General features: G+C 40.0%; 2 protein-coding genes across 3 annotated transcripts in view; both read left to right on the top strand.

Annotated features, from left to right (window-relative positions):
* LOC143288293 (bifunctional 3'-phosphoadenosine 5'-phosphosulfate synthase-like) overlaps nt 1-613 on the top strand; it is a 24,762-nt gene extending 24,149 nt beyond the window's left edge. For both annotated transcript variants that reach the window (XM_076596644.1, XM_076596651.1), the window contains exon 12: nt 1-613. This exon is cut by the window's left edge and continues 1,689 nt beyond it. The gene's annotated coding sequence lies outside the window, so the exon portion shown is untranslated.
* Nucleotides 614-7,570: 6,957 nt separating this feature from the next.
* Nucleotides 7,571-22,216, top strand: LOC143288284 (WD repeat domain phosphoinositide-interacting protein 3-like). Its single transcript, XM_076596635.1, has 10 exons — nt 7,571-7,692; nt 12,120-12,194; nt 14,682-14,783; nt 15,315-15,402; nt 16,395-16,489; nt 17,586-17,776; nt 18,981-19,066; nt 19,585-19,686; nt 20,226-20,347; nt 22,079-22,216. Exons 1-10 carry the CDS (start codon nt 7,626-7,628, stop codon nt 22,183-22,185), a joined length of 1,035 nt encoding a protein of 344 aa, XP_076452750.1. The 5' UTR covers nt 7,571-7,625; the 3' UTR covers nt 22,186-22,216.
* The last annotated feature ends 339 nt before the right edge of the window (nt 22,217-22,555 follow it).

Raw genomic sequence — 22,555 nt, 5'->3', positions numbered from 1 at the left:
TTGCTGCTGACACTGTCATTGTTTATATGTCGTTTAAATCTTTGCAAGGGGAACGCTCGGTGATTGTTTTTCCCTTCATTGCAGTTCGGGTTTTGTTGGCACTGAGAAGCCAAAATCTTGGGCGTGCATTCTCGATTCCATCACCTTACTGATGTCATTCCCAGCTCACCATCATCTCATATGATAATTTGAGAGCGCGGCCAGTGTTTCAGGCGCCTGATCTTCATAATCTTGTGATACTGCTGATATGTGTGTTACTTATTCGTGTTTGATTTGTGATATCTGTTGTAAGTAATGGAATGAGATGAACATCATTGACACTGTGAGATGCAAAGGATTAAGGACTGTGATACATTTCAGCTTCTTCTCTTTTCTTTTTCTTTTATCCGCAGACTGTGAGCATGGATTTCACCAGACTTATTTACAATTTCAGGACGTGTGTATTCGTTGGATGACATCATTTCCGATGTGTAACAGACATTGAGTCTACCACAAAAACTCTACGAATCTCTCTCTCTCTCTCTCTCTCTCTCTCTCTCTCTCTCTCTCTCTCTCTCTCTCTCTCTTCATAGGTTTTGCTGCAGATTAAATCTCGTGGGATAAAGAGCTTGGATTTCCCTGTGTGTGTTTGTTATTTTATTTGTGTGGTTTGACAAGTGGACTTTCACACGTAACATTTTCAGGTACGCATTTGCATACACACACACAAGAAACGAAAATGATCATATGGTGCCAGACCCTGTGTCGTGGCGACCTAAAATAATTGATGAACAAGAGAGGCAAGGCCTTCAGGACTCGCTTGTGATAAATTAAGTCCCCTAGCATTAATTACAGAGTAATTTCCCTTTTTTACTATCTGCACCAAAACGTTTGCAAAATAAATAAAAATTCCATGCTTAGCAAAAGAAGTTCCTGTTTGAACAAAAAATGATAATAATGACTCCTCTTGTTGTTGTGTCAGAATAAGAGGTCAAAGTGCCAAGTTTAGAGAATACAAAAAATATAACTATAACAGTAAATGCAGTTTGCATATAATTAGGCTTCTTTATTATTTTTTTGTGCCCATCCCAGAGGTACAATATTGTTTTAAACAAGATGACTGGAAAGAACTGAATTTTTCCTATTTTTATGCCAAATTTGGTGTCAACTGACAAAGTATTTGCAGAGAAAATGTCAATGTTAAAGTTTACCACGGACACACAGACACACAGACACACGGACACACACACACACACAGACAACCGAACACTGGGTTAAAACATAGACTCACTTTGTTTACACAAGTGAGTCAAAAATTCTGCAGAGAGAGGAAGCGAGTGATAGGGCGAGGGGAGGGCGGGGACGGAGATATGCCTCGGTCGGTGGGCAGTCCCTTCAGTTATTGGTGGCGCGGTTTTTCTCAGCTCCTCATAATATCCATTGACAGTGACCTGCTTCCTGAAAGGCATAAAACAATGGACAAAAAACTTTAATGTTCGCGAACACAACTTTGATAATGATTTTGTCAGTGTCAGTCGATCGCTTCAGGTTTTTCTTTGTTTTCTGTGTGTGTGTGTGTGTGTGTGTGTGTGTGTGTGTGTGTGTGTGTGTGTGTGTTGTTTTGGGTTTTTTTAAGCTCCGCTTGCATGGACGAGCGCGCTCACGCACGTACACAAACACTCACACACACACACACACACACACACACACACACACACACGCACACGCACACACACACTACCACCACCACCACCAACACCAACACCACCACTACCCCTGTACAAATGGATATGCACACACAAAGACGTACGCATAGAAAGATATACGCATGCATGTGTGCAGTATGTGCTTGGACACAAACACTGACGCGCCCGCATGCACACACAACCACGTAAGCAGGCACAACACACACACGCGCGCGCGCGCACGCACGCACGCACACACACACACACACACACACACACACACACACACACACACACACACACACACACAGAGTCTGAACGTGTGCATCGCTGTGCGTACAATACTGTATGTGCAGCAACAGTTGCCGTTACTGTGGCGACATGAAAGACTCTGCAGACACAAACCTCGTATAAGGGTGGAGTGGAAGGGACATCGACAACCGAAGTCACGATTAACATGAAGTGGGCGTGAAATACCACAGATTGATACCTTGTTTGCATGTTTTCTGTGATGGATAAATGTGACAGAGGCGATGATGCAGTGGAGATCAAATAAGGTTTTGACCAACCACTTGCAAGGTGGCGGAATAATTCTCATCCAGACCTGAGAGAGACATGCAGACACCCACGAGATCAGTTTACTGTTCTCAAAGGCGCTTCATGAAGAAGTGACACTCGATGTATTGCATCGTATTGTATTGTATTGCGTTGCATTGCACTGCATTGCATTATATATCCACTTTTTTTTCCTTTTCTTTTTTTGATGCTCCATCATCTGCACCGTTTCAGTGGCATTACTCACACGCCGCTAATTTCAGATTCCTCCATACACGGCCACACCAGGGTTCGTCCGCCACAGTTCCAGCGTCGGCAGTCAGCGGGGAACCATCGATGTTAGGTCGCCACGAGGCCACACACCAGAGGAGACCCTGCACTGCTGCTGAGTCACTTCGGTGGTGTTCAGTGGTGCCTGTTCTGATTTAACGTACTTAGGACACCACCTACTAAGCCCCCTACTAACGACAATAATGGCTAAGTCGCGGAGCCAGACTGAGTGAGCGTCCCTCCCAGAGTGAAGACCGCCACCACGTTCCCCAAACAACAACCCCCGTGAATCTGCCGACACTGAAGACATTGACAGGATTCACCCCAAGCACGGAAGTTGAGGGGCATCGAAACTGAGGTCACCATGAGAGCAGGGCATGAAATGCGTTGCATTATATTGTATTGTATTGTATTACTTTTTGTCACAGCAGATTAACTGTTACCATGTTTTGTATTGCACTGTATTACTGTTTGTCACAGCAGATTAATTGTTACAATGTGTGAAATTTAGGCTGTTCTCCCCGGGAAGAGTGCTTTGCCACAGTGCAATGCCATCCTTCTTTATTCTGTCTGCAAACGTATTTGTTAGGTTATCAAAGTCGGTGTTTCTCAGTACAGAATTTTTTTTTCCAGAGACAACCCTATTGTTGCCGTGGTTCCTTTTCGTGGCGTGCGCTAAAAGAATGCTGTACAATGGACCTTGGTTTATCGCCTCGTGTAGGAATGACTGTGTGGTCCAAGTGGTCAGTCTTCTTATTTGTGTCCATGGAAGACTTAATTAAGTCTGGTGGGTATGGGAACAGCTTGGGCAACAACTGACAACAACAACAATATCATCATGATCACCACCAACATCATCAACAACAACAAAACTTAACTTCCGTAATGAAATCATTTTAATGGTATTCAACCTTCCAGTTGTCAGTGCATCGGTGATACTAACCACTTCACCACAGCAACTGGAATCGTTCAAATTTCAATGTTTGCCACCAAACCGCGTTAGTCGTTCTGGGATAAAATAGCAGAAAGAGATCGAGGCTCCCACAAGGGGAGGGAGGGGGGATATAGACAACAATAAGACAGTAAAGACAACAAGCTGTCACTATCATGGGATGATTATGATGGTTCCGTCCGGGGGAGAGATCCTGCACTCCTATTTCGCTATGAAAAAAAGTGATGTTCAAAATACGTTGGGGAATATATTTATTTGTACATACTCTCCTTGCTAAAACAATCTTACAAGGCACAGTGAGGGGAGGAAGAAGAAGAGGCAGACAAAGGAAGAGATGGGAGGACAACATCCGAGAGTGGACAGGCATGGAGCTGAGAGACACCCTGAGAGCGGCCGAGAGACGCGAGGACTGGAGAAAGGTGGTTGACAAAGCTTCAAAGGCGCCCCAAAGGATTCGGAATCTGAGGGATCGGTGACGGTGACTCTCCTTGGTAATACCAAGATTTGCTATTGCAAGATATGAAGGTTGAAAAACAAAAAGTCACAAAAATCAAACACAACACAACTGATGGGACTTGCAAATGGAATGGAAAACAAACTGAAACACGGATGAAGAAATAAAGAAAGAAATAGCGACAATAGTTTTCTCTTTCCATCCTTTAATGCAATATTTTTGTAAAGATATTAGATTCATTTTACAATTATGCTTCTCTCATTTGCTGATAACCCAAGAGTTTAAATTGTAGTCCGGTCCGAGAAACACTGAGGATGTCACAAACAATGGGGATATCAGCCGAAGCTGTGCACCTTTTGGTTACATACAGCTCTTCCAAGACAATGATCGAAGGGAGAGTACTTAACTTTGACGTCATACTTTATAAACACTGGTTTGCTTCCCTTGGTCTGCCCACTCCAAAGGCATCGATGGCCAAACCATTGAATTTACACCCTCGACTGCAGTTTATTGGTTGTAAACTAACGTTCAGGTTTGTTTTTATTTGTCTTTTTCTTTCGGTTTTTTCTTACTTGAGTTTACTTTTCCTAATTACTCGGAAACTCTTAAATGGGGTCAGTTTCCGCCATGTGTGTGTGTGTGTGTGTGTGTGTGTGTGTGTGTGTCTGTCTGTCTGTCTGTCTGTCTGTCTGTCTGTCAGTGTGCGCGTGCGTGCGTATGTACATGCGTATGTGAACGTGGTCCAGAGGTCCAGGCCAAGGAAAACTGAACTGACTGGGGGCAGGGGTTGTTGGTATATATATGAAAATAGAATACAAATAATAAAGATACCATGCCTCTTATAATTCTAAGATTTCTAGAAAGAATGGAAGCCGGCAACACATCGTTTGAGTAAACTTGGAGGTGGAGAATAAGCCGAGCGTGCAGGCTTGCATAGTAGTCTGAAATGAACATGTGCGAATGTGCGTGCTCTGTGTGTGCGTGTGTGTGTGTGTGTGTGTGTGTGTGTGTGTGTGTGTGTGTGTGTGTGTGTGTGTGTGTGTGTGTGTGTGTGTGCTTCCATAGATATGTGTGCACGTCAGTACTACAACTTGCAAGGTGACCCGGAATGGTGGGAAGGTATGACTGATTTATTCATGTTTGCATCAGTTTCTGTGTCACGTTTTCAGAACTTGCACTGATCAGGGTCATTTGTATAACACTTCATTTGATAATAACTTACTTTCAGAGGCCGCAAGAACTCAGTCAGTGATTTGTTCATAGCTTGTATTCATGCAGCGCACTGAGTACTATTCCGTATGGAACACTGATTCATTTTATCCACGCTTTTTATCCATGCTTTTCATATCATATCTTTCAACTCAGCTGACATCGATACCACTACATGGTGCAGGTTAGTTTCAAACCATCGACAACTAAGCTTAATTCTTTCGAAAAGTTCGAGCCTCTATATAGTGGAACTCCCTATCTGTATCTGTAGAATACGTTGCTATAGCAACTTATGACATAAACGCAACGGTGGGGGGCGGGGGGGAGTGCGCAGCCTAGCATTACTGGTGTCCTGAGAGCCGTGCTTTGAAGCTCTCGACAGATGTTGCTGTCACCATTGCCTCGTCCAGATGGTTCCAGTCACGAACAGTGCCGATAAAGAAAGAGTTTCTGAACAGCTCAGTCTGAGATCTGCCTACTACAAAGGATCTCGAATTGTTCCTGATGTGACTGGAGATGGCACTTGTTGCGTCGTATTCTTTAAAGTCGCGAGGTTTGATACGACGTCTTTCTTTGTGTGGAGTCAAGAAACCAGTAGGTGGTATGGCCGGTACTAATCCCTCAACCACCTCACAGTACAGAAAAGTTAGGCGTAGATCACTTCTACGTTTCTGTAGCGTTGGCAGCTGCAGGGTAGATAACATATTGGTGATGGCACCGGGGGTTCTTGTGGTGTAATCTCCTGTAATCAACCTAGCTGCTCGCCACAGCTGCTGACGGAGGCTTTTTGCTTGGTTTCAAGCAGGACTCGAGCTCCGTTGACTGACAAGCTATCATTCTGATTTACGAAGGTTGCCGCGGGGGCTGTGCCGAGGGGGGTTGTCTTCTGCAGTCTCTGATCGAGTTCAGTTAATTGGTTCCGCCGCGCGACAGCGGCCAAGCCGGCCTGACCTAACTGACCCTCTAAACAGGAGGCGTGAAAATCTGGGTCCTCTCTCTCTCTCTCTCTCTCTCTCTCTCTCTCAAACATATTAAGATCGTAACAAACAGTGACATAAAAACTGCTTTGCGAGACTGACTCAGATTGAGAGCACTTGGAATGAATGCCGCCAACAGATTCGATTCAGACGTAGCAGCATCCCCTTGCCCAATGTGTGGCGAAAGCCCAGAAGATGAAAATCATTTTATATTCAAGTGCAAAAGATACGAAGAACTGCGAAAAAAAAAACAACTGTACCGGCATTTCAATACAGCTCCAGTGAGCGCAGACGGACGGGAGGACGAAGATTTGTTCGGCATCAGTACTGATCAGTGACGGAAAATGAAGATATGATACTTGCACTAGCAAAATATGTATCCGAGGCAGTAAATATACGTAAAACGTCTACTATCGGTCCAAATGCTCATTAATCAATTAAAAACTTAGAGTGGATTCCATGAGTTAAAAAAAAAAAAAAAAAAAAGCCGGCTTAGACAAAAAGGAAGGGTCACATTTGGATGGTTAATTTCGACTGAAAGTATATTTTTATGATGTTTTCGTATTGATATGATGTGTTTCGATATTACAGGCTTAAATAATTGTTATATATTTTATACTTGATGTGCTTTGTTATGTGTTCGTATTGACTAGTGTGCCGGTGCCCGGCAGTGCGTGTCGATGTCACTGCACACAGGGCTCAGTTAAATAGTTATTATGTGGACTATATTGTACTTTGTTTCCTGTGTACTTTCCAAACCTTGGAGACGAACGCCTGGGGGGAAAAGGCACAGTGTCCCCTGCCACATGGACTTTTTAAGCTAATGACAACTGAACTACCAAAGTGTCGCTTATCCCTTATAGTAGCCTTTTATTCGGCTTCACTTTTGTTTTCCCTTTCTATTCCATTTTAACTGTTTTGCACCATTTTTGTTCTGATTGGTACCTACTATGTCACTAGAGCTCTACAGCTAATGACATTAAACATTTCAGTGTTCAGTGTTCTCTCTGAGGATCAGTCTCTCCGTAGTAGTAGTAGTAGTAGTAGTAGTAGTACTCTCTCTCTCTCTCTCTCTCTCTCTCTCTCTCTCTCTCTCTCTCTCTCTCTCTCTGTTTCTACTAACCCAAGTTAATCTAGTTTCAGTTTCCTCATAAGCGCACTTCCAACACTGTTTAATTATCAAAACTGATGGCACCAGTCAGTTAATTCAGATTCAGATTCAGGTAATACTGATATAGCATATTGCATGTTTCTCTAAGTATATCTTGGAAGCGTGACTCGTGGCGATAAAAAGATCAGCATAAATCTTCCATCCGTGATGCTTAAAATGTGAGAAGGTATGATAAAATGCATTGTAATCTGAAACTAATTGGACATTTACACAGACATCAACTGTCTCTACAAATGTGATACGGATGCTGTGCACATACCCACAATGGGAAGATATGCATTGGCACGACGGGAACTTGCGTGCGAAATCTTAAAAACTTCCGGTTAGAACCATTGTCAGCAAGATATTACGTTCGTATGTTTTGATTATAAAAATGGATCTCGGGGCTTCCAACACCCACAACAATGGCCTTCTGTACTGTGGCTGGAATCAAGACCAGGGTAACGTACAATCCAGCGGTCTTGTATTCTAAAACTTTTGTTAAGAAATAATTATGATCATTCGAGACTGCTCTCGAGAGCTTCACCAAGCTGAGCCACCGCCTCCCGCTGATGTTAAAGAGACCAGTGAACGCTCGCGTTCGTTACGTCTTAGAACTTGTCTTAACCCTCAAAGTGCTGGATATAATAAAACATACATACAGAAATCATGCTTAAAACAAAGGGATAGTTTGCTTCCGCTACCTGTGCTCTGATTTGGGGCATTTGTATGCTTATCAGTAAGAATAAATAGGTAAGTAGAGTGAATGAAGAATCAGATAAAAGTAAGAAAAAGGCTGTACCTTGTATGTAGTTGGAGATATTCCATAGGATATAATTAACAAATTTTGCACACTTGTTTTCCAAAAACGTTAACCACAATGTTTATAGGTATTTTCACATCTTTTACAGAGTCAAAATCTCAAAATTGGAATTAAACTGTACAAAAAATGTTCTGGCTGCAGAATCATGATATGAATATAATTGAAACAATGAAATTATAAGCATTGTATTATTTGTTTGAGACACACCCACTAACGCCACGCACGCGCACATCTACAATACTTTATGCAATCACAGGCAAAAACAGAAATGAATGTTTTCTTTTAGCTCATGTTGCTTTCAAAAGCAGCAAGAATGCTTTAAATCAAAATTATTTCCAGTTTTCTCTCTTGATTTGGTCAAGAAATCGCAATTGATCCATGCCTAACCCACTTTACCACCCCACCCCCCCCAGTTTTTGTAGCTGGAGACACAAAACTGAATGAACAACAAGCAAGCCAGCATGCCCAAGTGTCAAAATAACAAGGCCGTTTTCACCAGAATCCCTGTCAGCAAACGAATCATCACTGGTGACAAGGTCACTCATTTCCTGAGCTTTGTCATCTTCAGTGTCACTCATTGTTTACAAAAAATACAAAGATCTAGACTTGTAAACTTGGTCAAAGTTTGTGCAAACACAAGCATGGAGGCAGTAACACCAGAAGAGGCAGTTTTACGAAGGCTGCTGAGCATAGCCGTACGATGTCGGACCTTATGTAAACAGAGCCACGATTGTGGCCCATTGCACTTCACCGGGAAAGCCACGATCGTGGCTCATCGCGCTCTCCGGGTTAAGTCAAGTCGAAGTTGATATGAACAGAATACAAACCTTAGACTGTTATTGTCCTTGTTTTGTTTCTTATGTTGCACAGTTTCAGGTTAGTGCCACATTTGCTGAGCCACGTAAATGAAGAATCCCTTGTTAGGGTAAAGTGATCAGATTCCGACCAGTTCATTCACCTGCTTTGGTTCTCATGGCATTACTGTTGACTAACAGCATACCTATTTGATACACACAGTCAGTAACTTTTATCAGACTGTCTGTGATAGAATACAATGCCTGTTGTGATTCTATGTACTATTTTTAGTACTGCAGAAGCCGTTAAAAAAACGTTTGTGTGCTTGATCTAAATCCGACCGGGTGGATCTAAACCCGACCGGTTTAGTCACTTATTTTGGTTTTCAAGGCATTGCTGTCGACTGACACTAGTGACAGCATATCAATTTGGTTCACAGACTCTGTGATTGAATACAATGTCTGTCATATTTATGTGTCCTATTTTTAGTTCTGCAGAACCCGTTAAAAACGTTGGTGTGCCTGATCTAAAAAGACCACCCAGATCAAATCCGGACCATGTTGATCTAATGCTGACCAGAGTTCTGAATACATGTATCTGCCTCTGGATATGCATGTTCCTGGGGCTGAAATTGACTGTAACTACAACGGGCAGGGGGTTCTGCACAGGAGTGGGTCAAGTGGTATTGGCTCTGAACTGTGTTTGCCTGAAGCCAGTTGACGTGATATCGCCATCAGGCAGGTTGTTCCACTCCCCTGTTGTAAATGTGCGTGTGCTTGCGTGTGCTCACACATGTGTTTGTGTGTTGTACAGTGTGTAAGAACTGGTATTGGGATCACACACACACACACACACACACATACACATATATATATTTATAATTATATATGCATTTAGATATATATATCATTATGTGTGTGTGTGTGTATCATATATATATATATATATATATTATATGGCCAAGAAAGGGGATATATTCACTGGAAACATCACACACACACACACACACACACACACACACACACACTTAAAGTGGAAGACGTTAAACTGAAGACTACTACTACTACACACACACACACACACACACACACACACACACACACACAAAATAAAGTCAACGTCACATCTGAACTTGTCGGGATTAGATCCACCAATTGAAATGATGGATTTAACCTCTACCAATTTTGTCTGTCACTGCCTGGACAAACATAGCTATATTCATAGGTATGTGAGACAAAGCCAGCGAATCAACTGTTTCTTACATGGTAACACTACACTTGCCAAACCAGTGCATTGACGTCACAGCGATTTGGCGCCAAAACTGTTGTCAAGTAAGTCGCACACACATGGGGCGCTTTTCGCACCACTATACGTCACAGGTCAGGTTCCTGTGATATTCTCATTGGTCAAAATGATTGGTTTATTCCGTTGGTGAACTAAACAAGGATTTCCCAGGCTGCTGCTGTGAATTGATCCGCATTGCTTATCATGGGAAGAAGATGACTGTAAAGTGGTCGGGTTTAGATCCATGAAAAATCGGTCGGAATTAGATCATCTTACCCTACTTGTCTGTTTCTTCAGAACTTATGAACTTTCAGCTCACTTGTGGGAGATAATCCGTAGTACACCAGTGCAAAAATACATGCACTGTCATTGAACATGAAAAGGAAACAGTGGCAGAGTATGAGTAAGTTTGTCATCTGTGTTAAAAACTATTACAAGAATTTTTTTAAATTTTTTAATCAGTAAAGATCGTCTGTGTATCATCTCAATATCTGTTGTTTGCATACTATGGTTTGACTACTTTGAGTCAACAAACTGTTCACATGATATTTACATGATTCACCGAGTGGTAACATGTCTAGTTGCATGTATTAGGAGGATATGGACAAAGCAAGCTTTGGTTAGTTTGAAGCTTTTCAAATAGCCCCTTTGTTGTTTTACATATTTTGGTAGACATTTGGTCAAAGTTCAACACTTAAGTCCAATTATTAGTTGTTAGAAGGTGCTTGTTTAAGATGTGTGAGTTCATTCAATTTTTTAGTAATACGATTACTAAATTGAGTATTACTGAAACAAAACTTTGTTTAAGATGTGTGAGTTCATTCAGTATATTAGTAATACTATTACTAAATTGAGTATTACTGAAACAAAACTTTCTTGTGTTACTATTTGAATGTTGTACTTTTTTTTCCATCCGCATGTCATGCGGAACTGGAAAGGGGTGCAGAGAAGAACTAATCCCAAGACACACCAACATGGCCATTGAAAAGTTTATCTCAAAAAGATCCTTCTGCCCTCAACTTGCTGAAGGGAATATATTTTTAAATACATAAAATTAATCAGTTATTACCATAAAATTAATCAGTTATTACAAGTCATGTGACTGCATACTTGTACAAGCTTTGTGGCTGTTCTCTGTACCCTCTCATTTACAATGGATCTGCTCTTCAGATATGGGCACCACATAGCATTTCCATACTCCAAGTGAAGTCGCACCAGTGCTTTGTATATTTTCAGAAAATTGTCATGGTCACTGATAAGTAAATGTCTTTTGATTATTGCAATCGTTTGGTTTGGTTTGTTTAAATATATATATGCATTTCTGAATCTGTGTATCAAATGAAAGATTTCTGTCACAAGTTTGTCCATGTTTTGCTCTCTTTTTTTTCCTCCTTTTTTTTCATATATTTTGCTGTTGTAGCATTTGTCAACATGGAAGTTGAACAACCATGATTTGCAACTGTCACAATGTCAGTGTTCATCTTGTACCTGCTGTACTTGAACTCATTGTCTTATAACTAGACAAAAACTTTTGAGTCATTTTGACACGCGTACACAGATCAGCCTATACCTGTTTTGACTCATATATTCATGTTATTGATATTTTCTGTTTACAAAAAAAAGTGAATGTGGTTTAAAAATGAGCCACATATGCAGAAGAAAAAAATATTCAGATGAAACTGAAATAAATAGCCTGAACCATTACTGATTGTTGGGTGGGGTGAGTTTTTTGTTTTTGTTTTTTGGGGGGTTTTTTGTTGTCAATTTGGCTTGTTTTGTTTCAGTGTATTACTGTATACTATAGTTTGGTGAGTGAATCACTCATTAATTGATTGATGGACTTTTTCTTTTTTATCTTAGTAATTGAATATTATTATTATTAATTTCTAACGATAGTCTTGGTTATTTATATCAATGATATTTGATTTTTTAACTATCTGATAATACTTAAAATGTTTGTTGTTGGCTTTTTTACTCTGTTTACAGGATGTTTTGCCTGTGGTATGGAGACTGGTTTCAGGGTGTACAATGCAGATCCTTTGAAAGAAAAGGAAAGACAAGGTATAGTTTGTATACTGTTATACGTGTACAAAAGATGGGGTGTCTTTAACTTAAGTTTAACCGTTCATGAATCATATACATGCTTTCTCATAGATGTGTGAGTCATGTATTATTGTAAAGTATATATGATACATTAGTAAATGTTTGTATGCAGATATGTATTTGACAAAAAAAACGATATTATGCAGTCGAGGTGTGTTTCATACATGTAAATTGTAATGATGTAAACACACACACACACACACACACACACACACACACACACACACATATATATATATATATATTACTTTATTAGATATATATATATATATTTTGGTGTCATATACTGTACCATGTCAAACTGATGCAAACTAGGCCTATTGGTTTGCTCTGCTTGGCCAAATTTCGCCCCCTATATATATATATATATATATATATATATATATATATATATATATATATAAATGCATGTGCATGTGGGAAGGGGTTTGGCTATGTTCATATGCATTGTGTTTACCATATATCTGTGTATATGATTTACTGTACTTGTAAGGTCATTTGCCTGAGAGCCAATGTGGATTCCAGAAAGAGCGCGGAACAACCGACATGGTGTTTGCTGCAAGGCAGCTACAAGAGAAATGTCAGGAGCAAAATGCTGATCTGTTTTCCACCTATGTCGACCTCACTAAGGCCTTCGACACCGTGAGTAGAGAGGGACTGTGGAAGATCATGGCCAAGTACGGATGCCCTCAGAAATTTATTTCCTTGGTCAGCCAATTCTATGAAGGCATGCAGGTTCCAGTCCAGGACAATGGCAAAACATCTTCTCCTTTTCCTGTCACAAATGGTGTCAAGCAAGGCTGTGTCGTGGCTCCAAAACTGTTCAGCCTCATGTTCTCTGCAATGCTTACTGATGCCTTCAGAGATGGCGATGTTGGAATCAGCCTAAAGTACCGAACAGATGGCAAGCTGTTAAACCTCAGAAGGCTTCAAGCAAAAACGAAGGTCATGACAGACATCAGAGACTTTTTGTTTGCTGATGATTGTGCCCTCAATGCTGAATCTGAAGCTGACATGAAACTCAGCGTTGACAAGTTTGCCACTGCCAGCAGGAACTTTGGCCTTACCATCAGCATGAGGAAAACTGAAGTTCTCCATCAGCCAGCCCCAGGGAAACCCCATGTTGAGCCCAACATCACAGTCAACCATCAGAGACTCAGTGCGGTGGAGCGGTTCACATACCTTGGCAGCACACTGTCACGAAATGCGACGATGAAGTGAACGTCAGGATTGCAAGAGCAAGCGCAACTTTTGGTAGACTCAATGCAAATGTCTGGAACAGAAGAGGCATTGGTCTTGAGACCAATCTAAAGGTCTACAGAGCAGTAGTTCTCCCCACACTACTGTACGCCTGCGAAACTTGGACAGTGTACCAACGACATGCCAAGAAGCTGAACCACTTCCACACAACATGCCTCAGGAAGCTACTGAACATCAAGTGGCAAGACAGGACCCCAGACACGGAGGTGCTTGCAAAAGCCACCCTTCCCAGCATCTTCACCATCCTGATGCAGTCCCAGCTTTGCTGGGCTGGACACGTGGCGCGCATGCCAGACCATCGGCTGCCCAAAAGGCTCTTCTATGGTGAGCTGCAACAAGGGAAGGGATCACATGGAGGTCAGAAGAAGCACTTCAGAGATACTCTAAAAGTCTCTCTGAAAGCGTTTGATATCAACCCTGACTCCTGGGAGGAATCTGCAGTGGACCGTGACAAATGGCGCGCTGCTGTGCACAAAGGCACCAAGTTGTGCGAGGCCAACAGGACTGCTGCAGCTGTTCAGAAGAGGCAGGCCAGAAAGTCACGGGCAAACAAGCTCCCTGACAATGATATGCCTGTCTTTGTCTGCCCCAACTGTCAGCGAACATTTCATGCGCAGATTGGACTATTCAGCCATCTGCGCATTCACAGATAGATTCATGAGCATCCCCCCCCCCCCCCCCCCCCCCCCCCCGTTCCTCAGCTGGTTGACAGCGATGGTCATCATCGATCTCGATGAACACACACCACATTTTGATATGTAAATATATTATTAATATATCATATGTAGCATTGATGTCTTACGTTTCATGTAATTTTCTGTGTTTTGTAAAGCAACTAGAGCAGTTTTCTGGAAAGAGTGCTACTCGAATATCCATTATTATTATTATTGTTAATACCTTAGCAATGCTTTTAATAGTCTTGAATGTGGTCATGGCTCATATGTTTATTTTTAATTGTATGCATAACATTAACGGTCCCCTGTCAGTGTGCCTTGAGGTTAAATTGAGGCACAACATTCAAGCATAATACACACATGTGTGCGAGCATACACACACACACGCATGCACACACGCACGCGTCTCCAATAGGTGCATGAATTATAGGTATCAGATGTAAATCATTAAATAATAGAGAGAGGGGAATACTGATTTTATAATTATATTAATGTTGTTTTGCACTTTCAGACTTCATGGATGGTGGCATAGGCCACATAGAGATGTTGTTCAGATGCAACTACTTGGCACTTGTAGGAGGTGGCAGGAACCCAAAGTATCCTCCACATAAAGGTCAGTCATCAGTTTTGAATTTGAACTTGAAGCCAACTGCCATTACAATTGTTATTTGATGACTGTAGGTTTTTCAAAACATATTTTCACTGTTTTTGAATTACACTTGAGTACCCACATTTCTTTTTGTCTGCTGTCCTTCAAATTCTTCTGCCTGCTATATTTTACTGATTTTTATGTCTTTCTCTCCCTACTATCATCATCTCATTACAAACACACTCACATGCATGCAGGCAGTCACACACACATGAACACACACATATACTGATATAGACACTAACACGCACGCACACACGCGCGCGCGCGCACACACACACACACACACACACATTTTTTTTTTTTTTTTTTTTTTTTTTTTACATGACAACTGTAAAGTTTGCCTTTATCTAATTAAGCCCGTTTCTGATGTTTCATAAAAAAAAATAATAAAATAAAGTTAAAAACAGTTTTTCATGTGATGTATTGATGTATTAAATTTTGTCTGTATTTAATTACAACGAGTACCTTTGTCTGATCTTACTCTGCATACAGTGATGGTGTGGGATGACCTGAAGAAGAAGCATGTCATTGAACTGGAATTTTCCACAGACGTCAGAAGCGTCAGGTTAAGAAGAGACAGGTAAGGATGTAGTGTTGTGCTTAAAACTGTGTGTCGTGTTTCGTTTGTCACTTTATTGTGAAGGAGCCTATGGCTGGTAGAGTGTCTGCTTCCAGAATAGGGATGCACAGTGCAGATCCTTGTATTATATAGGAATCTGAGCAGACAGTGGGCAGGAAGGGTGGTGTCCGTGTCTTCTGAAAATTTTGAGATCTACAGAAATGTTTAAAGAAGTTTTTAAACAATTACTGAATCAGCCAGTTTTCAGTTTCATCAGAATATAATTAGCAAAGTAAAAAAAAAGGTTTATTATGCTGTCTTGTTTTCATGCCGTCTTGCATGATTTCTTTCCCTCCAAATCTCATGAAAAGGGGAAATCATTCAAGAGTGTACATGTGAGATTGTTTACTTGTGTGTGTATTTTATGGTGATCAGTGCTTCTTAAGTAGCTCCTTGGGCTATTTTCTGTTCTTCAGTATCACAAGAATGTCTTTGTGTAAAGACTTTCAAACACTTCGTCAGAACATGCAAATGATGAACTGTTTCCCATGTGTACTTGTTTCTTGGAAAGCTTGTACCAAAACATGGAGAAAATGCTAAATACAATCAAAACTCCATAGTGTTAGTAGTAATAAAACTAGAATTATGACCCTTTATGTTGTTAAGTGCCCATTTATGCCCCTTTACATTGTAGAATATATTGTGTTTTTTGCTTTTCAGTTCATTTTTTCTTGGCTTCAAGTTGAAATAATAAGTATGATACATTAACCAAAATGGATAACACCTCCAGTTAAAGACTCTTTTTTTTAATTAGCTAGTATTGAAATCCTACTGCAGAACAAATTATCCAGATAAGTGAATCTATTTCCTGTAAAGCAAATTGTATACAACAAATTCTTTTTTTTTTCTTCTTCTTCTTTTTTTTTATTTTTTTTTATTTTTTTTTTTTTTACTGTTTTGGTCTTCTTCTTGTAAATATGTTTGATAATTACTATTGTTTATATCATGGACAGGATCGTGGTGGTGCTGGATGGAATGATCAAAGTCTTCACCTTCACTCAGAATCCTCAGCAGCTTCATGTCTTTGAAACGGGGCTGAATCCTAAAGGTTTGGACTAAATGTGGCATATTTTCCTGTTACTGGTGTTGGCATCTTTTTATGCATGTAGTATTCTATGATTGATTGTAATATCATTTATTCACGCCCCCACCTCCACTGACCCATGCCTGCCCTCAGCACATAAATCCATGGTTGGTTTTTGACACTTATTCCCCTTCCTTATGGGGAAAAAAAGCATCAAGGCCAGGATTTCTTGTTCACTATAATTTTCCTTACAGCTTACAGTTGCAATAGATTTTTACTTATGGTGAGTTTTAAAGTTTTTTCTTTTTCTTTTTTCATTTTAATCATCCAACTGAAGACATCGTTCTGTGTTAACTTACAATATGACTGAATCTTTTTTTTTTTCTTTTTTTTTTTTTGTGTGTGTGTGTGTATGCCTTCATCAGCAGCCAAAACAATGTTGATTCACTTGAGTTCAATGATCGCGGTCATGATTACTTGAGAATCTGGGTTACACAAGCAATTTTTACACACTTGTCCATTGTCTTGCTTTCATTTGTTAAACATTTCTGAAATAAGCAATTTTTACACACTTGTCCATTGTCTTGCTTTCTTTTGTTAAACATTTCTGAAAACTGCTTTTAGTTTAATCTTGAACTTTCATTTAATGATACTGTGAGTGTATATCCAATTGTCAGACCTCAAATATAAGTGTATGTACATTTCATCTGTGTCTGTCTGATGTGGATTTTTGTCATTGTGGATGTGGAGCTGTGGAAAGTTTACATTCATTCACAACATAACAGGCTATGTGTTGATTTAAACTGAGTGAAATAGAAATACTTTTTTTTTTCTTTTTTTTAAATAGTTTGAAATTTCTTAATTGACTGCACAAATAATATGTTTGTCATGCAGGGCCTAGCAGCTTGATAAAGCATGAATTATAATCTTCTAGTTTTTATCTGCTCTTTACCTTTTAGTGGGACATTTTAGTTCTTGTATTTCATTTGGTGCTTTGTTCAGATTATTGATTTACTAACCAGTTTGTTCATTCTCTTTTTGTTTATTCTAATGTCAGTCTTTTTTATGTTTTTGTTTATGCGCTTGTGAGTTTATTGAATCTTTTGTTTCATTTGTGCAGGGCTGTGCGTGATGTGCCCAAACAGTAACAATTCTCTGCTGGCGTTTCCCGGCCGCAAACTGGGTCATGTGCAAATCGTTGACCTGGCTGACACGGAGAAGGCTGCGATGGACATCGCCGCCCATGAAGCCAACCTGTGCTGTATGGCCATGAACATGGGGGGCTCACGTCTGGCGACAGCATCAGAAAAGGTGTCAGATGAGTTTGTGTGTTCTTTTGTTTGTTTACATGCTGATAAGGATAACATTTTCCGAGCTGTCATAGAAGGTTTGATTTTATCCCCAAAAATTTTTTTTTTATAATCTTGATTTGAACCAGAACAATGAATTAAGTTGTTCCATTTAAGATGAAGATTAAGATGAAGCAGTTCTATTAATTCTTGATGAGAATTTAGTAAACGTCAGTCTGGGCACTGGTAAGAAAATTTTGCTGAATTGCTTGATCCCTGACAGATGACACAGTCTCTGGTCAAATCAGTATGAATTAATGATAATAAATAATAATACTTTTATTCTGAAGGAAATGAAAATGGTGTTTATTTTCTTCGACACCTCAAAAAGTTCAGAATTAGAAAAGAAATCATGGTTGATTTCTACCGAGCAGTCATTGAAAGCGTGTTAACCATCGCTGTTACTGTTTGGTACAGAAATATTTCCAAGGCAGAAGTCACAGCCCTGAACAGAATCGTAAAAACTGCCACCAAGATTACCAGGGCTGATCTACCTTCTCTAGAAGACATATATTATAAACGGCTACTCAAAAAAGCAAAATCAGTCAGCCAGGACGAATCACATCCAGCTTTAGGGATTTGCGAGATACTTCCCTCTGGTCGACGGTACAGAAGTATAAGGACGAAAACCAATCACTTCGCCGATAGCTTTTTCCCAAAAGCAGTCAGTGCCCTGTCTCTCGAACAAATCCAGTGTGATAACTAGAATTGTGCAATCAACAGCCATCTACCTGAAGATCTAGTCATCAGCACCATCCACATGTAATATGCGGATTCTGTTCAAACATGTGTGTGAGAGAGAGAGAGAGAGTGTGTGTGTGTGTGCATGTGTGTGTGTGTGCAGTGCGTGCATGAGTGAGTATGCACAAGTTTTTATATTGATATGCACTTGTATGTATCCTAATTTCTACTGTATCTGTGTTTGTGTATGATTTTCGATTTATGTTCATACCTTGTTATGCACTATCCCCCCCAATATTCCTTGTGACCCCAGTACACTTGGTAATAAAGACATATTCTGTTCTATTCTATATGAGTCCTGTGAACTTAGCCCCACATAACAGAACCTTGTTTACTCTGACAGTAATATTGAATGACTTCAGAGTGATTTTGTCAGTGGCTTTTTCTTGAGCCAGCTTATAATGTGTTGCAATATCTGCTCACAGGGCACATTGATCCGTGTGTTTGATGCGGTCTCTGGAGTCCAGCTTCATGAACTGAGGAGAGGAGCCAACAGTGCTATTATCTATTGGTGAGAGTGTGTGTTTGTGTGTGTATGTTTATGCATGTGTGTGTTTGTTTATGAATGTTTGTGTGTGTACATGGATTCTACTGTATGCTATACATATACTTCCTAAAAGAAACAAAAATTAATATTGAATTTATCTGTGGAAATGATTTTTATTTGATTTTGGAACCCTGGAAAGTTTTATCAGTGTACTAGTGTACTTTCGATTCTTATACATTTTTATACTTTGTATATATTTTTTCCAAATTTAGCATGCAAACAGATTCCAGAATATGGAAATTCCAAATAGACAGATGAAATACAAATGCCAAACCATACTCCCATAAAGGTTATTTCTTCTGATCTTTCTGACTCGTTTGATTTGGGTACCAGTGCCATTTTTATTGGCTGTCATTCACATACGTCAGTGTTACAGAAATGCCTCAGTTGTGAACAACACCAAAGTAAAGAGAGATTGTGACAGTGTACAGTGTATACCACACATTGATGATTTATGTACTTTTTGTTTTGTGTCACCGCAGTATCAACTTCAGTCCAGACTCATCGTTACTGTGTGTGGCCAGTGACCATGGAACAGTGCACATATTTTCAACAGAGGATCAAAAGAGGAACAAACAGTCATCGTAAGTGTGTTACAGTGAAGGATGTGATGTCTCCACCTGTTCCAGTGAAACTATATTCATGATTTTTAGAATTTTTTTAAATGTCAGAGACTTCAATGTTGACTTGGACTTGTATTTTATCTTAAATCTTATCCTGCAGTGTGTATGTCAGTGACTTAATCACTTCAGTGCCTTATGGATCAATACTGGAGATTTTTCCTCCTCTCCCAGTCAGTATGTGTGCAGGCCTGCCTGTTCCTCAGTCGCCTTCATGTGCATTTCCATGAACAAGATCAAAATTTGATATGCAGATTAAAGATCCTGCAGTCCATGTCAGCTGTAAAAACAGTCTTACTGTTAAAACCCATTGATAGATATGAGTGTATGTGAAAGTTACAGCTCATAATTGCATGAGATTTATCTGTGAAATCATCAGTTTTAATTTCATTTGTGAGGCGCTGGTAATGATTTTACTCTTTTTTCTTTTTTTCTTTCTTTGCAAGATAGTTTAATTTTGTTAGATAAATAAAAATTCTTAATTGGATTGATTCCATGTGCAGGCTGGCTTCAGCAAGCTTCTTGCCCAAGTACTTCAGTTCCAAATGGAGTTTCTCCAAATTCCAAGTGCCTGGAGGTTCCAAGTGCATCTGTGCCTTTGGGGCTGACCCCAATTCTGTCATAGGTAAGCTGCTTGATAAATGTTTTGTGTTTAGGGCAATTAGAGCAAGCTTTGGCCATCATGGTATTCAGTTATTTATTTTCCTGTCTCTGCTGACCTAAAGAACAAGCTTTTTCCATGACCATGATGTCATGTGATAGTTTCTGTCACTACTTTTCTGGCCTTTACAGAGATGCCAACCATTACAAGTTTCTGTCACTACTTTTCTGGCCTTTACAGAGATGCCAACCATTACAATTTCACCATATTTTGTTACACTCGATCACAGTTTGTTCCGACGTTATGCCAATATAAAAATTGTTCATTTTTGACTAAATAGCATGGTCACATGCTTTCCTGTCATAACATTACACAGACACTCTAGAACTATTGATCATTAGGCCAGGGCAGTCATTGCTAACCTTGGTCTCACGTGATGATGTTCAGCTAATCACGTGTGTACTTACATTGAAACACCATTGAGTGGACCAATCGACTTAATGATTTGCTTGAACAAGAGAGAACATGGCTAGATCAAGTTGCATCTCAGTCAAACAGCATCTGTGCCTGGTGGATTAAGCTATGGAGTGCAAGGAAGGAACAAGTGGCTCAAAACAGAGAAATCAACTATGAATTCCGATTGTGAGAAATAATATGAACAAAGACCAGGGAAGCAACACAGTGCCACAGATGTGTCAGCTGTAAAGAAGCAGCAGTGGGAACAGAAGTTTCGCCAAACGTGCACTGAAAAATATCTGTGCATCATGCCCTCCATTTTGGGGAACTCGCATGCTTGTCCTCTGTGCAAGTTCGTTTGCTGATGTGGCTCAGAGTCCTGGTTTTCATACCAAATTAATATGTTCCTACCAAATTTCCTGATTGTTCCAACAAACGCTTGACAGGGGTTGGCATCTCGGCCTTTATTTTCCGAATTCTGAATAGGGTCAGTATGCAAATTATTTTGCGCAGTGACATGCTGGAACCTGTGGACATCAGCCTCATTCTCTCTGTCTTTCTTCGCACATCAAGCAGAATAAAGGATTGTTAAAAAGAATTGTTTCTCAGAGCTTAAAGCACACCAGATTGATAGCACAAAGCTTTAATTGGTTTAGAAAGAAACTGATCTCTTGCAGACTGTGTTAATTCCTACTGGCTGTCTGACTGTCCTCACACTCGCATTCTTTTCTTTGACTTGAATTGTCAAGATTCACTTGACTTTTTCTTTGTCAAGTATTTTTTATCTTATTATTTTCTTTTGTTTCGTTCTTGTTTGCTGTTCTTGCATCATTGATTATTGCTCATACCTTTTATTTTCAGACTCTCTCTCTCTCTCTCTCTCTCTCTCTCTCTCTCTCTCTCTCTCTGTATCTTGACTGGCAGGCTGTATATCATTCTGTCATATCATAAATTCCAGCAGAGAAGTTTTGACTGGTCAGGAAATAGTATAATCTGTAGCTGAGCTGCAAACGTTTTTCACAAAAAAACAGTTGATGCACATAGCTTAGAAACACAGAGTGTTTGCTTTAGAATTTGACAGCTATAACGAAGGAGATTTTTTATTTGGGAGCCTGCTTCCATATCCAAAGTAGATAAAACAACTTCCTCAGTTACCAGGTGAAACTGTTTGCCCATACTAAGAAAAATTTTTTCTCTCTCTCTCTCTTTTTCTTCATAAAATCCTTTACAAATGATCAAACTGAATGGTATTTACAACATTTCATAATGGTGTCTTTTTTCTTGTCTTTTTTTTTTCAGTTGTCTGCGCTGATGGCAGCTACTACAAGTTCAACTTCAACGCCAAAGGAGAGTCCTTCAGAGATGTCTCTGCGCAGTTTTTAGAAATGACGGATGACCGACAGTGAAACTGAGTCATCAGCACATTCCCCCTTTCCCCCCCTTTCCCTTCCTGCCCGGTCATCCTCATTAATCTAACCTGACAGGATTCCCTGTGCGTGATGGCCATGAGATTAATGAAAAGGCAGTATGTGTTTAAAAAATATATTTGTATGGACTGGAGTTTTGAGGGAAAAGAATGTGTGTTCATGGTGACAGTGAGTTTGATGTTTGAAGGCAATTTTTACACGTTTGTGTATCAGAACTGGGTGTTGGCAGTGGATTGTGGAGCATAAATGCAAGTGATTTAACATGGAAGATATTTCGCAGCTTGGTTTTTGCTGGTGTTCTGAATGTATACTTGTTAAAGTATCGTCTGAATGTTATCATTGAAGTGGC

Source organism: Babylonia areolata, chromosome 1, assembly GCF_041734735.1.
Source record: "Babylonia areolata isolate BAREFJ2019XMU chromosome 1, ASM4173473v1, whole genome shotgun sequence".
Classification (NCBI taxonomy): domain Eukaryota; kingdom Metazoa; phylum Mollusca; class Gastropoda; order Neogastropoda; family Buccinidae; genus Babylonia; species Babylonia areolata.
The sequence above is the reverse complement of the archived record's forward strand: the minus strand, read 5'-3'. Positions and strand labels throughout refer to the sequence as shown.

What these genes read in the sequence shown, in the direction of transcription:
- LOC143288284 (XM_076596635.1), top strand. Translation starts at nt 7,626, where the DNA reads ATGGATCTCGGGGCTTCCAACACCCACAACAATGGCCTTCTGTACTGT. An exon ending in GTCAGGTTAAGAAGAGACAG is followed by an intron (nt 15,403 to 16,394) that starts GTAAGGATGTAG and finishes TATCATGGACAG; the next exon opens with GATCGTGGTGGTGCTGGATG. An exon ending in AACGGGGCTGAATCCTAAAG is followed by an intron (nt 16,490 to 17,585) that starts GTTTGGACTAAA and finishes TCATTTGTGCAG; the next exon opens with GGCTGTGCGTGATGTGCCCA.